Source organism: Hevea brasiliensis, unplaced genomic scaffold, assembly GCF_030052815.1.
Source record: "Hevea brasiliensis isolate MT/VB/25A 57/8 unplaced genomic scaffold, ASM3005281v1 Scaf413, whole genome shotgun sequence".
NCBI lineage: Eukaryota > Viridiplantae > Streptophyta > Magnoliopsida > Malpighiales > Euphorbiaceae > Hevea > Hevea brasiliensis.
Window position 1 is genome coordinate 21,295 of NW_026614933.1, and position 14,804 is coordinate 36,098.

General features: G+C 26.9%; 2 protein-coding genes across 2 annotated transcripts; both read right to left on the reverse strand.

The window, feature by feature from the left end:
- Positions 1 to 1,437: 1,437 nt before the first annotated feature.
- Positions 1,438 to 4,221, reverse strand: LOC131177344 (iridoid oxidase-like). The gene is made up of 3 exons (XM_058142314.1): positions 3,659 to 4,221; positions 2,693 to 3,134; positions 1,438 to 2,209 (listed from the first exon to the last, which is right to left on the reverse strand). Exons 1-3 carry the CDS (start codon positions 4,135 to 4,137, stop codon positions 1,586 to 1,588), a joined length of 1,545 nt encoding a protein of 514 aa, XP_057998297.1. The 5' UTR covers positions 4,138 to 4,221; the 3' UTR covers positions 1,438 to 1,585.
- Positions 4,222 to 12,024: 7,803 nt separating this feature from the next.
- Positions 12,025 to 14,423, reverse strand: LOC131177348 (iridoid oxidase-like). Its single transcript, XM_058142316.1, has 3 exons — positions 13,945 to 14,423; positions 12,884 to 13,325; positions 12,025 to 12,808 (listed from the first exon to the last, which is right to left on the reverse strand). Exons 1-3 carry the CDS (start codon positions 14,421 to 14,423, stop codon positions 12,185 to 12,187), a joined length of 1,545 nt encoding a protein of 514 aa, XP_057998299.1. The 3' UTR covers positions 12,025 to 12,184.
- Between the last annotated feature and the right edge of the window lie 381 nt (positions 14,424 to 14,804).

Here is a 14,804-nt window from a genome sequence, read left to right on the forward strand (position 1 = left end):
CAGGGAGGATAGACACGACTTGAGATCTTCACTGGGATCTGATCCTTCAGGGTAGACACGGCTTGAGTTCTTCGCTGGGACCCCGTATTTGGTTTATTAAGCGAAAGTTTGACTTGAGATTTTGTTGTGAAGGTTGGATTAAGAGGGCTATATAGGATCGGCTCCCATATATATATTATCGACACTCTCGGGTGTGTGAGTGCACCAAATTGCCTTTTTGATGTGATTTGTATGAAATTTATGACGATGTTGCATTTCACTCCATAGGTTGCATTAGCTTTAGATAGCTATAGAGATTATAGTTAGAATTGATGTTTTACTCTCTGAGTCAAATGCTCACTCCTGTTCACAATATTTTTCAAGGCTACAGGAGAAGACCTTTTTCAGAATAACCTGTTCCTTTCCTCGCAGGTTATGAAAATAAAAATTTCTTAACTGTATTATTATTATTATATAAATTCGTAATTTAGAACTCCGCATGTACTAGTAGTAGCATTAATCCTGTCGGGGACTGTATTAATTTAAGTTTTTGTATTAACAAATGAAAAATTTTTATAAGTTTTAAATAGTTTGTAAATGGTATAACAGGGTTGAGCTAGGCTCCCCTAATTTTAGTTTCTGATAATTACTGGGTTAAGTTGGCCCGAAATAAAATTATAACAGTTTAATTTAAATTATTTTATATGCAATTTGGGACTAAATTGTGGACCTGGTCATGGGTTTGAGAACAGTAAGACTTACTATGGGCCTCGGGGGCTTTATGCCGGCCCAGGTCCTAGTGCCAGTCCGGCCCATAAGTTGGGTCGTAACAAATAAAATGATTTTATTACCAAATTTAATAAATAAAAATTATGTTAAAATAAAATAATTTTATTAAAAATATAATAAATAATAGTTTCATTAATAAATTTAATAAATAGATAGTGAGAGAGATGGGGAAAGAGATAAAATGGAGAGTGAGAGCAGAATACTATAATTTTTTGATAATTTGGAAGCCCACTATAACAAGATAAGGGAATTTTTTTAAAATAAAATTAAAATTAAATAATTATTAAAATAATTTGAAATTAAAGAATAAAAATGAAATAAAAAACAAAAGTTGAAAAATGATGAATAAAAATTATCCCTTATATTTTAGACAACTTATAGAACTTGTACATGGGATTGTGTTTTCAATCTAATTTTTTAAAAACCATTATTTTAAATAGCATTAAAACCATAATTTAAAAAAATTGTTTGAAATATATATATATATATATATATATATATAAAGTCTTTAAATTTAAATTAAAATTCAATTTTTGTGATCTCCAACTAACATATTTAAGCGTTACTTTTTTCAATAATAGTTCGAATGTTAATGTCAAATAAGCCATTTATATATAATAAAATGATAAAAATTAACCCAAAAATCAATTAAAAAATTCAAAAAAAAAATTATTGAAGTTCATGATATTTATTCTTGTTCATATAATACATCACACAACCGTACAATCTAGATAGGGGATTCTAAATTATTAAGAGATACATTTCTCACACATATTAATTAAACTTTTAAACTTGAAAGTGCCTATGTTTTTGTTTTTCAAGTAGCCATGGTCCTTAGACGTCTCTTGGGTATGACATTCAAAGGCACAAGTTTTCTCACTGACATCCCAATGTTTTCTCTCATATCTAAGGTTTCTGGAATTGACCCTTTGACAAGCTCCCAGTCAAAACATTGAATTAAAGATGCAAGACCAAGGAGAACTATTCGTTGAGCCAATAACATACCTACACAAATCCGTCTCCCTGATCCAAATGGAATTAGCTCAAAATTTTGCCCTTTGTAGTCAATGCTTGAACCAAGAAATCTCTCAGGCTTGAAGGATAATGGATCTTTCCAAGAATCTGGGTCTCTTCCTATTGCCCATACATTCACAAGAACTTGAGTATCTTTGGGTATGTGGTACCCCATGAAATCTGTATCATGTATTGTATTTCTTGGAACGAGTAAAGGAACTGGAGGATGGAACCGAAGTGTTTCCTTTAAAACAGCTTGCAAATATGGCAGCTTCTCTATGTCAATCTCTTCAACATTTCTATTTACTCCAACTACTTCATTGAGTTCTTCTTTAACCTTTCTCATGGCTTCAGGTTTGCGAAGTAACTCTGCCATGGCCCATTCTACTATTGTGCTTGTACTGTCTGACCCAGCAATAAACATTTCCTTCAACATCAAACAAAAACAAAATTAATAATTTTTAAGCCAAAATGTACTTAACTAAGTGCTTCCTTCTTAAGAAATTATCTTCACTTCATGATTTATGTAACATAATTATTGTGCAAAAAGGCAACCACAGTAGAGAAAAAGACTATGTAGCTGAGTCATAACTAAAATATTATAATTTAGAATTTATTAAACTTCTGTTTGACATTGTTGTTAAAATTGTAGTTAATAAAAATATTTCTTAAATATATTTATGAAAAAATATTAAAAACTAATTTAAAATTAAATTTCATATGTTTATTCTAAGAACTCTAAAATGATAAAATTGTTTTTTCAAACTTTTTTTTTCGATATATATATATATATATATATATATATATATATATATATATATTTTTTTTTTTTTTTTTTTTTTTTGATAATCATTATTTTAATACATAAACACAAAGCCAAATTTGGATTAATTTATTTTAATTCGCTTACCATTATGATTATGATGATTTTTTCATGTGGGATCTTCTCTTGCCAATCTTTTCCGTCACCTTCAAATTCCAACAATGTGTCTAGGAAGTCCTTAGCCTTCTTCTCATTCGGTTTGTGCTTCTCAATCCTCTCTTTCACAAACCCTTCAATAATCTCTATCGCTCGTCCCAGGTCTTTCAACATGTTCTTCTTTAGTCCTTGTGGATCTAACCATTTCAAGAAAGGCAGAAAGTCTGCTACATTTGGCTTCCCTGCCCACACTGTAGTCTTTCCTATGGCTTGAAAGAATTCATACCCTTCTTTACTTTGTGAATGCAAAAGGTCTCGTGACAGCATGAGGTTCCCAACTATGTTAAATAACATTGTGGAGAGATAGTGACGTAAATTCACTGCGACTGATTCTCCCCTTGCACCTCCAGCAGTCGCATCATCTTCAATACTCCTAGTGAACATTCACATAGGATGAATTATTATGATCCACTTTTTTTTTTCACTAAAAAAAGAAGAATTTTAACTATGTGCTTTGAATTGATTTTTTTCATTTTATTATATATTAAGTCTTAAGCGAGTTATATATTTAAAAGTAGATCATATAAGTGTTTTAAAAAAAAGTAATAGCTATCAATTCTAAAAATAAATAAGAGATTTTAAAGGTGATCATATTTAAAGTAAAATAAAATAATTAAACAACTCAATATTATTAAAATTCTGTCTTTAAACAAGTATTAGGAGTTAAATTTCTAAATTGACCGTTACAAGGTTAATTCACATAGAAAAAGCGTATTCAATACTTAATGTTACAAGAAATTATTTAGTAAATCTATTATATGTACAATGAATTCATCATATTCATTGATTACGATGAGATGAAAATTATAAAAAATTATTTGATAAATCTGTTATATGTATTATAAATATAATAACAATCAAGGTTAAAATTAAATGCACCTTAAAATTTTCCGTTACCTTATCATTTGATCAATGCATTTTCGCCGTATGGAGGCTGTCTCATTGATTCGCTTATTAGTCATCATTTCCATAGAGCAAAGACGCCTAAGCATGCGCCAGTACGGGCTAAACTGGCCGACTGCAAGTGACCCATCCCTGTAGTTATGACTCGTTAACACATCAAGACACTTACGATCACAGAAGTTGGCGTCGTGATTCTTGAACAGCTCTGCTGCAGCCTTGGCCGACTGTATCACCACCGTTTCCATGGATCCTAGTCTTAACCGGAGCACAGGTCCATACTTCAACTTAAGCTCTTGCAGAGTTTGATGGGGCACGGTTCCAAGATCGAAAATATTGCCCAAAAGTGGCCATCCTGGAGGCCCTGGAGGCAGGTTCTTGGTTCCCTTTCCCCACTTTTTTCCATTTAGGCACAGAACCAGAGCTAGTGATAAGAAAAGAGTTGAGCAAACAAGGACACTGTACATGTAATCCATTCCTCTCCTGTGTTTTGAGACGGCTACTGCCAGCAGCTGCTCTTTTACAAGATAAATCTTGACATCTTCCTTCAATAATATCTCATTCTACGTGTGGGATCTCACACGTGAACGAATGCAACACGAACGCTTGCAATCGTTGAATATTTGCATTAAATAATTTTTAAAAAATTGTAAATCAGCTAAAAGGAAAATTTACTAAACTTAGCACCAATGCGCGTAATATTATATATATATATATATATATATATATATATATATATATATTTATTTTAATATTTAAATATTTTATTTTAATATTATTTATTATTTTAACATCATATATATATATATATATATATATATATAATGATGTTAAAAAAATATTATTAAAATTTGAATTATATTATATAAAAAACAATTAAAATTTGAAAATTTTATTATATTATTATGATAATTTTAATTATTAATTAAAATTTATTTTAGATATCATATTTATGAAATGCTCAAAATTGAAAAATTAAAAATTTAAGTCAATAATATTTAATTTAATAATATTTAAATTATTTTAAAATTATTCTATTTTATATTTAAAATTTAATTAAATTCAACGGTTATTACTTCTTAATCTCAAATTAATAAAAGTGAGTAAATTTCAATTAAATTCAAAAACTATTTAAAAGTTGAGTGTGACATCTGATCAATTATGTACATAGATATATTATCATATTCCCAAAAATGGATAATTATTAATGAAACGATGGAAAGCAAATTTCACTTGATTTTAACTTTTAGTCATTATTTAATTTTTTTTTTGTGAGTCTGTGAGTATAATTAATAAAATAAAATATGCTTTTGAAAATAAAATTTTGTCTTTTTTTTTTACTACCAACAAAATAACTAATCAACAAATCACATAAAATTCTAATTCATATAAATTAATATATGAATTTTAAAAAGTTAAGGCAATAAATACAGATGTACTCCAAATAAGAGATCATTATTAACACAAAATCGTAGAAGATAAAAGAAATAAGCAGGAGAAGAAACGAGAAGGGGTCACCATTAAAAGCAAGAAAATGGCTCCAATGATTACCTAAATGTTAGAAAAAAGAAGGTGGAGTGAAGAAAAAATAAGTGGAGGAGAACGAAGATGAAGAAAAGGAAAAAGATTTTTAGAGAGAGAGAAATCATGTCTCTCTAAAAAATCTTAGTCAAATCTTTTTTTTCTTTTAATTAGATATATTTATAAAAGTATTTGAGGAAGGGAAATTAATTTTTCATTGACAAAATATTTTGACTTTAAAAATCTATCGACTTTTTTTAAAATATTTCCAAAGTCATATTTATTTGACAATAACAAATGTTTTTCTAGTTATAATATCGTGTGTTATGTAATTAATAATTTATTTTATCATAAATTTGATAAAATATATATTAGATAAAATTAAAAAAAAACCTAGTCTTGATAACTATATAAATTGTATAAAATTAAAATTAAATAATTTTATTATAATAAATTTTTATTAACAAATTAGGAAAAATATAACGCTATTTGCTTCTCAATATATCTTCTAACCTTAAATAATCCTAAATTTTTAAAATTATTTAAAAACATTTTAGATATAGTTTATTTTACCATTAAATTTCAATAATTGTTATTTTCAACCATTTTTATGCTATTGTTATGATTTTAAATTATTGATTAAAAATTATTTTAGATATCATTTTTATGACACGTATACTTAACATAAAAATAAAATTTAACTTAATAAAAAATAAAATTTTAATTAAATTTAATTTTTTTATAATTATCAGATTTTAAATTCAAATTACAATTGGGTATGTCACCACAATTAAATGCGTAGATATTTTTTATGACATAAGTACGAAAGATAGGCTTAGGCTTTGAGAAGCAACGTGGGTCTGGGTCACACATTGGACCAATAGTTATATTTTTATTTAAATTATAATAATTTAATTTTAAAGTTATAAATTAATTATGTGAAATTATATAGATACATAAAATATTTATAATTGATGATAGAGAAAGTTAAACTCTCAAATTTTGATATTTGTGGTTTAAGAATTGTGAGGATGAGTTGAGTTTTCTATATTATTGATTTTATTTATTTATTAATCTGATAAGTTAATGCTTCTTATTAGATGGTCTAATTTATAGTTGAATTCTGTCCGTTTATTTTCTTGAAATTATTACTTTATGGTGGTCGGAGATAATTATCTTATTTCTCAGAAGAATTTATGCTAACTCAACCCTTAATGTCAATCGTACAAATTGAGTCATGACAAATATTGTCTTTTAGAGACAAATATATTGAGATAAATAAGATATATATTAGTAGTAATCATTATTTGAGGTAAAATTTTATTGATCTCTAAATATTATATTATTTATTTCTAATGACTTCTTTTTTTAGATAAAAATTTATTAGTCTCTAAATATTATATTATTTATTTCTAATAATTAATTTTTCAAAGTAAAAACCTATTACTAGTCTCTAAATGCATTATTTTTTCGTTTTTAATAATTAATTTTTTGAGGTAAAATTTATTAATCTCTAAATGTTATATATATATAAGTGATTTTTAAAAAATTAAACGTGTAAATACATACACAATTATATTTATATTGTATTATGTTTGCATATATTAAAATAAAAAAATATTTTTTTCTTTTAATTTATATAATTAAAGCTTTTAATTAATATATTGTTATTAATCATTGAACTAACAAGTGTTATTAATTTCTTAAAAAAAAACTTAAAAATTTGATAAAAACATTTTTTTATTAAACTACAAATATTTTGATGATTTGAATTTATTAATTATATATATTAATATATTTATTTTTTAATTATTATTTTTAATTAAATTTGTACTTTAAAATATACAAGTAACATAATAAAATAATAAAATTTGATTATATAATATAATATGTTATTAGTTGTTTATTATGGTAAAGTTTTATATGATGAATGGAAAATTTAAATTTTAAATTATAAATTAAGAAAATAATAATTAAAAAAAAAAGGAGAAGAGAAGAAAGCGATATCCCACGTTATTTTTTCAAAGACTTGAGCGGTGATAGTTTTTTTTTTTTTTATAAAAGGTAATCTTTGACATTTTAAGTAAAATGTGAACTCTGTATATATGGGGTTGTTAATTATTATTTATTTTTAAAAAATTATATTTATTTATTTTAAATAATATTTATTATTTTTAGTAATTTAAATAAATTTTATTTAAATTATAATAGTAAATAAATATTATATTATTAAAGACAAATAAATTTATTTATATTAATAATTAATAATATAAAGAAATTAATATACAATGAAAAGATAATTTATTTTTAGAAAATATTATTAGAGACAAATTTTTTTGATTCTAAAAGTAACTTAAGAAATTTTTGTATAAATAATTAAGGACAATTTAATTTGTCTTTAAAAATAGATTTAGGAGTAAATAATATAATTTATTAAAATAAAAAATGAGACAATTTTTTCTCTATAAGTTATTAGTATAGACAAATATATTTGTATCTGAAGATTAAATTAATATCAAATATACATTTATCTCTATATTTATCTCTAATTACATTTAAAGACAATAATAAATAAAACAAATAATTATTTATCTTTAAATATATAGAAAAATAAATAATTTTTTGAGTCAAAATTTTTAGTCTCAACATAATAATTTTAATGTAATGTCCCATGACATGTTATCACCAATTTATAGATTAATATATAATTAAATTTAACTTATCATCGCTCTAAATTAGTGTCTCAAAGTCATTCCTTAACATCTAAATTTTCTTCACAAAATTTTAAAAAAATGTTATTCATCTTTGGCTATATGATTTAATATATACAATCATCAACTTAAACAATTTTTAATGTCAATTTCTCTATCTTCTCCATGGCCAAGCTTTTTTCGTAATTACTAAGCTATAATCATTGAATTGAGTGGATATCTTCTTGGTTTCTTTTTGAATTTTAAAAAGGATAATTCTATATTTAGAGCTTCCTAATTTCTTTAAATACGATTATTTCCCATTTTTTTTACCTTCTTAATAACAGAGGCGGATGAAATAATAATTTTGTTTTTCTTTTAATTTTTTTTAAATAATAATCTTTTATTTTTAAATGAAAATAATTAAAAATTAAATTAATTTATTTAAATTTGCAAATAATTAATTATAATTTAATATATTATAATTTTTTATTTTTAGCTTCTATCATATAGTTGTTCTTTTCACTTAATTTTATTTCAAAAATTCAAGAAAATTTGATTAAAAATTTTAAAGAAGAGATTTTTCCGATATATATATATATATATGAAACTAGAATTCCTGACGTTTATTCTAACTTTTGCAATAAATTTGTGGAAACCTAATTTTTTTTTTATTAAAATTATTATTATTATATTTTTTTTTTCTTTCCTTACTTTACTTTTACAGTTTCCTAAAACTGACGTATTTTTGTTAACTTCATTATTATTATTATTCACTTTGGTGTCAAATAAAATTTTTATATTTAATAGGTCTAGCAAATTAGTTTAGTTGATTAAATTTTCTTATATTTTGAGTATGTAAGAGATTCAAATATTCATTCTGTCAGCTGAATTTGTTTTTATTTTATTGAACCTAGCTATTGTTTTGGAGATTCCAGGAGAGTAGTAATTATAGTATATGGCACTATTTTAGTCCCTTTTAAAATTTCTTAGCATTGAATTTGTTATTAAATTAAATTTTAAATTAATATTTTAACAATTATTTTATATGTGATTTTCTAGAGTTTTATTTTATTATTGAATCTTAATCTAATTTTGATTAAATAATTTATTTTGTCAATTATCTCTGCATTAAAGCTATTAAGATTCCAGGAACAGGCCCTTTAATGTCTTTTATATTGATTGATATCTTACTATAAAATTTACGGATGTGTTACGCTAAATTGATTTGAGATTGATCTGATCTTATTGAATCTCTAAAATTATTGAAATAAACTGTTGAAATTACACTGTCAGTTATTATTCGCTATTTGAAATTTTTTTGTTGATTTTGATTGATTTATGAAAATTAATTTTTGTTTTGAATTGTACCTGTGCCCAGCATCTATATCTGCTATTTGTGCCCCGTATCGTTATGGCACTAGACTTTGTGTCCCTAGTGTTGATGAGTTGAGAAGAGAAATTAACAAAATTAACTAAAATTAACAAATTAACTAAAATAAGCATTAAGAGCATAAAATTACTAAACTAAAAAAGGGCAAAATGAATGCAAAACCACCCTAAAATACTTATATAAAATGAGTTTATCAAAGTACCTGCACATCCATGCTTACTGAATTAAGCTAATGTGGCATTTTTACACATGTGCAATGACTTCACACAAGATCCATTTTTAGCCTAATCTAAGGTTTTTATTAGAGGATATATAAAACATCTTATCTCATTCTTTCCTCAAATGAAAGAAAGGAAAAACTCAAAAAAAAAAAACCGCAAAGAAGAAAAAGAATCGAAGAAGAAGTTGAGAAAGACGAGTCATCTTCAAGCTTCCTCCATGGTCTAGCTCGAATTTTGGCTCATCTTCACCAAATTCTTCATTGTTACCAATCAAGTTTTTCAGTTCTTAGCTTGTTTTCATGTTTTTATTCCTTCTTCGATACCTTGATTTTCTTATAATTAACATGGATTGTGAGTAGTTTTCTTAGATTGTGTAGTTGGGGAGATTTTGTGGATTGAAACTAGGTTATTCCCAATTGAATGAAATTTATGAGGTTTAATCCATTTCTTATGTACTTATTGACATGCTTAGTGCAGGGCCTCATTAAGTATTATTCTTAATCTTTGATTGAATAACTAAAAGGAGAAAATCAATGGATAGATAATCAAGAAATTGAACTTAATTAACTTAGATTTAGAAATAGATTAAGGATTAAGAGTGTTTTATAGATTAATTAAAGTTCTTAATGAGTTTTAGTTGATCTAAATACCGCGAAAGTAGGATTTCGTCAACTATAATACTATTTATTTCACTCGAAAGAGATTTCAAAGGATATAAGAATAAGTCTTCTTTAAACCCATAAATTTCATAAATTAAGCTATTTAGAAAAAATTCCAAATCAACTTGAATAGGAACCCCTAACTCCAGAATAGTCTTTTAATCCATTATGGCTTGAATTCTAATTTTAAATGCTTTAGTTAATCTTGTTTTGCTAGTTATCTTTAACAATACCTTGTTTACTTAATTTTAGTCATTTATTAAATTAGCTAGTTGTTTAAATTGAGTTTTGCATTTTCATAACTTAAACTTCAAATTCCCAAATTTCTTTTATTTGTTTGATTAAATTACAATTTTAACATATATTTTAACTTGTACTGGAGTTGACAAGGGTTCGGGATGGCTCGTGCCCATTATTGATTTGACAAGGGTTAGATCTTGTTATTAGGTAACCAAAGAGTTCTACAAGCTGTAGATCTCTGATCTTTGGGAGATTGGTCAGACCACATATGCAGGATCATTTGAATTTTCAACAAATAGGTGATCGGAAGACCGATAAGTCGAGCCATAGATCAGAATAGCATAGACAAGACAGTTGCTTTAGAATACACTTAGCATGATCTTCGCTGGGAATCACGTTGATAGTACTATTCCATGAAGTATAGCTGCAAATAAGTTCGAAATTGCTATAACACCTACTCAAGTACCTTCTTTTTGAACACACAATTGAAATGTTGTTTGATTAATATCTTGATATTGGGACTAACTTAAGCATCGGAATGGTTGCCAAAAAACTATTGGCCTCACCTTTTCTTGATTTTAGGTTACCCGAATATCCAATATTCATCATTTGGATACCTAGAGAATCACGACAATATCAGAAATAAAGGATCGACTGGTATAGGATCCACTCTACTAAATAAAATATTCTCAAAAGTACCCCATGATATAATGTACAATATTTTTGTCATCTCTTTTATAATTGATCTTGGTAAAATAAATAATTAATTTAATGAAATTTAAATTAACATTAGTTAAATTAATTATAATAAATAACAAATCAGTAATAAATAGAAAGGAAAGATAAACTAACAAATAATTTTATAAATAAATATGAAATAAAATTTATTGAAAACAAAAAGATTTTGTTAGTAAACTTAACAAACAAAAATTTTATTAAAATAAAACAATTTTATTAATAAATAATCATGAATTAATTTGACTATCAAGAATGTAAGAAAGGGGAAAAGAGAAGAAAGAGTGGGCCAAAATAATAATTTTTTTTTGACAACTTGGAAGCCTAATATAATAGGTTAAAGGAACTTTTTCTGAAATAAAATTAAAATTGAATAATTTTATTGAAACAATTTGAAATTATGGATAAAAATGAAACACTCATCAAAGTTAAAATACAATGGGTAAATTCCCCTTGTATTTTACCTTGCTTATATGATTTACTTTAAATATGTTAGTAAAACAACTTATACAACTTGTATATAGGATTGTGGCTTCAATCTAATTTTTGAAAAAAAAGAGTAATATTTTAAATACCGTTTAAAAGTAATTTTAAAAAAATTGTTTGAAATTTTTGTAATTAAAATATGTTAAAATTTAAATTAAAACTAATTTTAAATGATCTCTAACTAACTTATTTAAGGATTTTTCTTTCTTAAACTTAGTCTACCAGAAACTGAGACACAAGATATATTGTGAGATCCACCTATTAAATATATGGTCTCACATATTTATGTTTTGAGTTCATAGTGAATCGAGTTTAAACGAGAATTTTCATATATTTAAGGTGCTGCTTTTCTCAATAATAGCTGAAATGGCAATACTAGCCTTTATATATAATAAAATGGTGAAAACTAATTCAAAAATTAATTAAAAACTTCAAAGAAATAAATGATTATTTAAGTTCATGATATTTATTCTTGTTCATACAATACATCACACAACAACACAATATATGTAGAGGATCCTAAATTATTAGGAGATGCTCCTCCTACGCAAACTAAACTTGAAATATATATATATTCTTCAGGTAGTCACTTTCCTCGGACGTCTCTTGGGTATAACATTCAAAGGCACAAGCTTTCTCACTGATATCCCAATCCTTTCTCTCATATCTAAGGTTTCAGGGGTTGAATCCTTCTCAAGTTCCCAGTCAAAACAGTGAATTAAAGATGCCAGACCAAGGAGAACTACTCGTTGAGCCAATAACATACCTACACAAATCCGCCTTCCTGATCCAAATGGAAGTAGCTCAAAATTTTGCCCTTTGTAGTCAATACTTGAACCAAGAAATCTCTCAGGCCTAAAGGACAATGGATCTTCCCAAGAATCTGGATCTCTTCCTATTGCCCATACATTCACAAGAACTTGAGTATCTTTGGGTATGTGGTACCCCATGAAATTTGTATCTTGTATTGTGTTTCTTGGAACGAGTAAAGGAGCTGGAGGATGCAACCGAAGTGTTTCCTTCAAAACAGCTTGCAAATATGGCAGCTTCTCTATGTCACTTTCTTCAGCATTTCTATTTACTCCAACAACTTCATTGAGTTCTTCTTTAACCTTTCTCATGGCTTCAGGTTTGCGAAGTAACTCTGCCATGACCCATTCTATTACTGTGCTTGTAGTCTCTGACCCAGCAACAAACATTTCCTTCAAGATTAAACGCAAACAAAATTAATTAATTTTAATCCAAAATGTGGTTAATTATGATGTTAATGTGCTTACCATTATGATTATGATTATTTTTTCATATGGGATCTTCTCCTGCCAATCTTTTCCGTCGCCTTCAAATTCCAACAATGTATCTAGAAAGTCCTTAGCCTTCTCCTCATTCCGTTTGTGCTTCTCAATCCTCTCTTTCACAAACCCTTCAATAATCTCCAATGCTCGTCCCATGTCTTTCAACATGTTCTTCTTTAGTCCTTGTGGATCTAACCATTTGAAGAATGGAAAAAAGTCTGCTACGTTTGGCTTCCCTGCCCACACTAAAATCTTTCCCACGGTTTGAAAAAATTCATACCCTTCTTTACTTTGCGAATCCAGAAGGTCTTGTGACAGCATGAGGTTCCCAACTACGTTAAATGCCATTATGGAGAGATAGCGAGGTAAATTCACTGCGATTGATTCTCCCCTTGCATTTGCAGCTACTGCATTATCTTCAATACTCCTAGCGAACATTCCCACAGGATGAATTATTATATCCACTTTTTTTCTTTTTACTAAAACAAAAAAAGAATTTGAACTATGTGCATTGAATTGGTTTTCACCATTTTATTATATAAGAGGTATATATTTAAAAGCATATCATATAAGCTAGATAAAATATGAGTGTTTTAAAGAAAGTAATAGCTGCCAATTCTAAAAAATTCAAGACAGATTGTTGCAAAACATCAACTGTAGCTAAGAATGAGAGATTTGAAGGTGATAAAAAAAAAAAAAAAGCGCAAAATAAGATGATTGACTAATCGATAGCATTAAAGTTCATCTCTAAAAATACTATAATTATATCAAAACCCAGAAAAAAAAATGGAAAAAAACAAGCATTAACAGTTAAATTTGTAAATTGACCGTTACGAAGCTAATTCACATAGAAAAAGTGTTATTCAACGCTCAATATTACAAGAAATTATTTAGTAAATTTATTATATGTACAACGAATTCGTCATATTCATTGACTATAACGAAATCAAAATTATGAGAAATTATTTGATAAATCTGCTATATGTATGATAAATATAATAACAATCAATTGTCAAAATTAAATGCCCCTTAAAATTTTCTGTTACCTTATCATTTGATCAATGCACTTTCGCCGCATGGAGGCTGTCTCATTGATTCGCTTATTGGTCATCATTTCTATCGAGCAAAGACGCCTAAGCATGCGCCAGTATGGGCTAAACTGGCCAACTGCAAGTGACCCATCTCTGAAGTTATGACTCGTTAATACATCAAGACACTTACGATCACAGAAGCTGGCATCGTGATTCTTGAACAGCTCCGCCGCAGCCTTGGCCGACTGTATCACTACCGTTTCCATGGATCCTAGTCTTAACCGGAGCACAGGTCCATACTTCAACTTCAGCTCCTGTAGAGTTTGATGGGCCACGGTTCCAAGATCGAAAATATTGCCCAAGAGGGGCCATCCTGGAGGCCCTGGAGGCAGGTTCTTTGTTCCATTTCCCCACTTTTTTCCATTTTGGCATAGAACCAGAAACAGTGATAAGAAAAGAGTTGCGCAGACTAGGAAACCGTAGATGTACTCCATTCCTCTCTAGTGTTTTGAGACAGCTACTGCTAGCAGCTGCTCTTTTATAAGATAAATCTTGAAATCTTCCTCCAATAATATCAATTCTACGTGTGGGCTCTCACATTTGACTACGTGCAATTTGAGCGCTTGCAATAGTTGAATATTAATGCGTATTAGTCAACATGAAAATATTTGAAAAACAAGTTAGATATTTTTGATTTAGCAGTTAAATGATAATAATTGTTATTAAAATAATTAGAAAATTTTCAAATTTTAATATATTATTATAACAATTTTAATTATTAATTAAAAATTATTTTAGATATCATATTTATGAAATGCTCAAAATTAAAAAAATAAAAAATTAAGTCAATATTATTTAATTTATTAATATTTAAA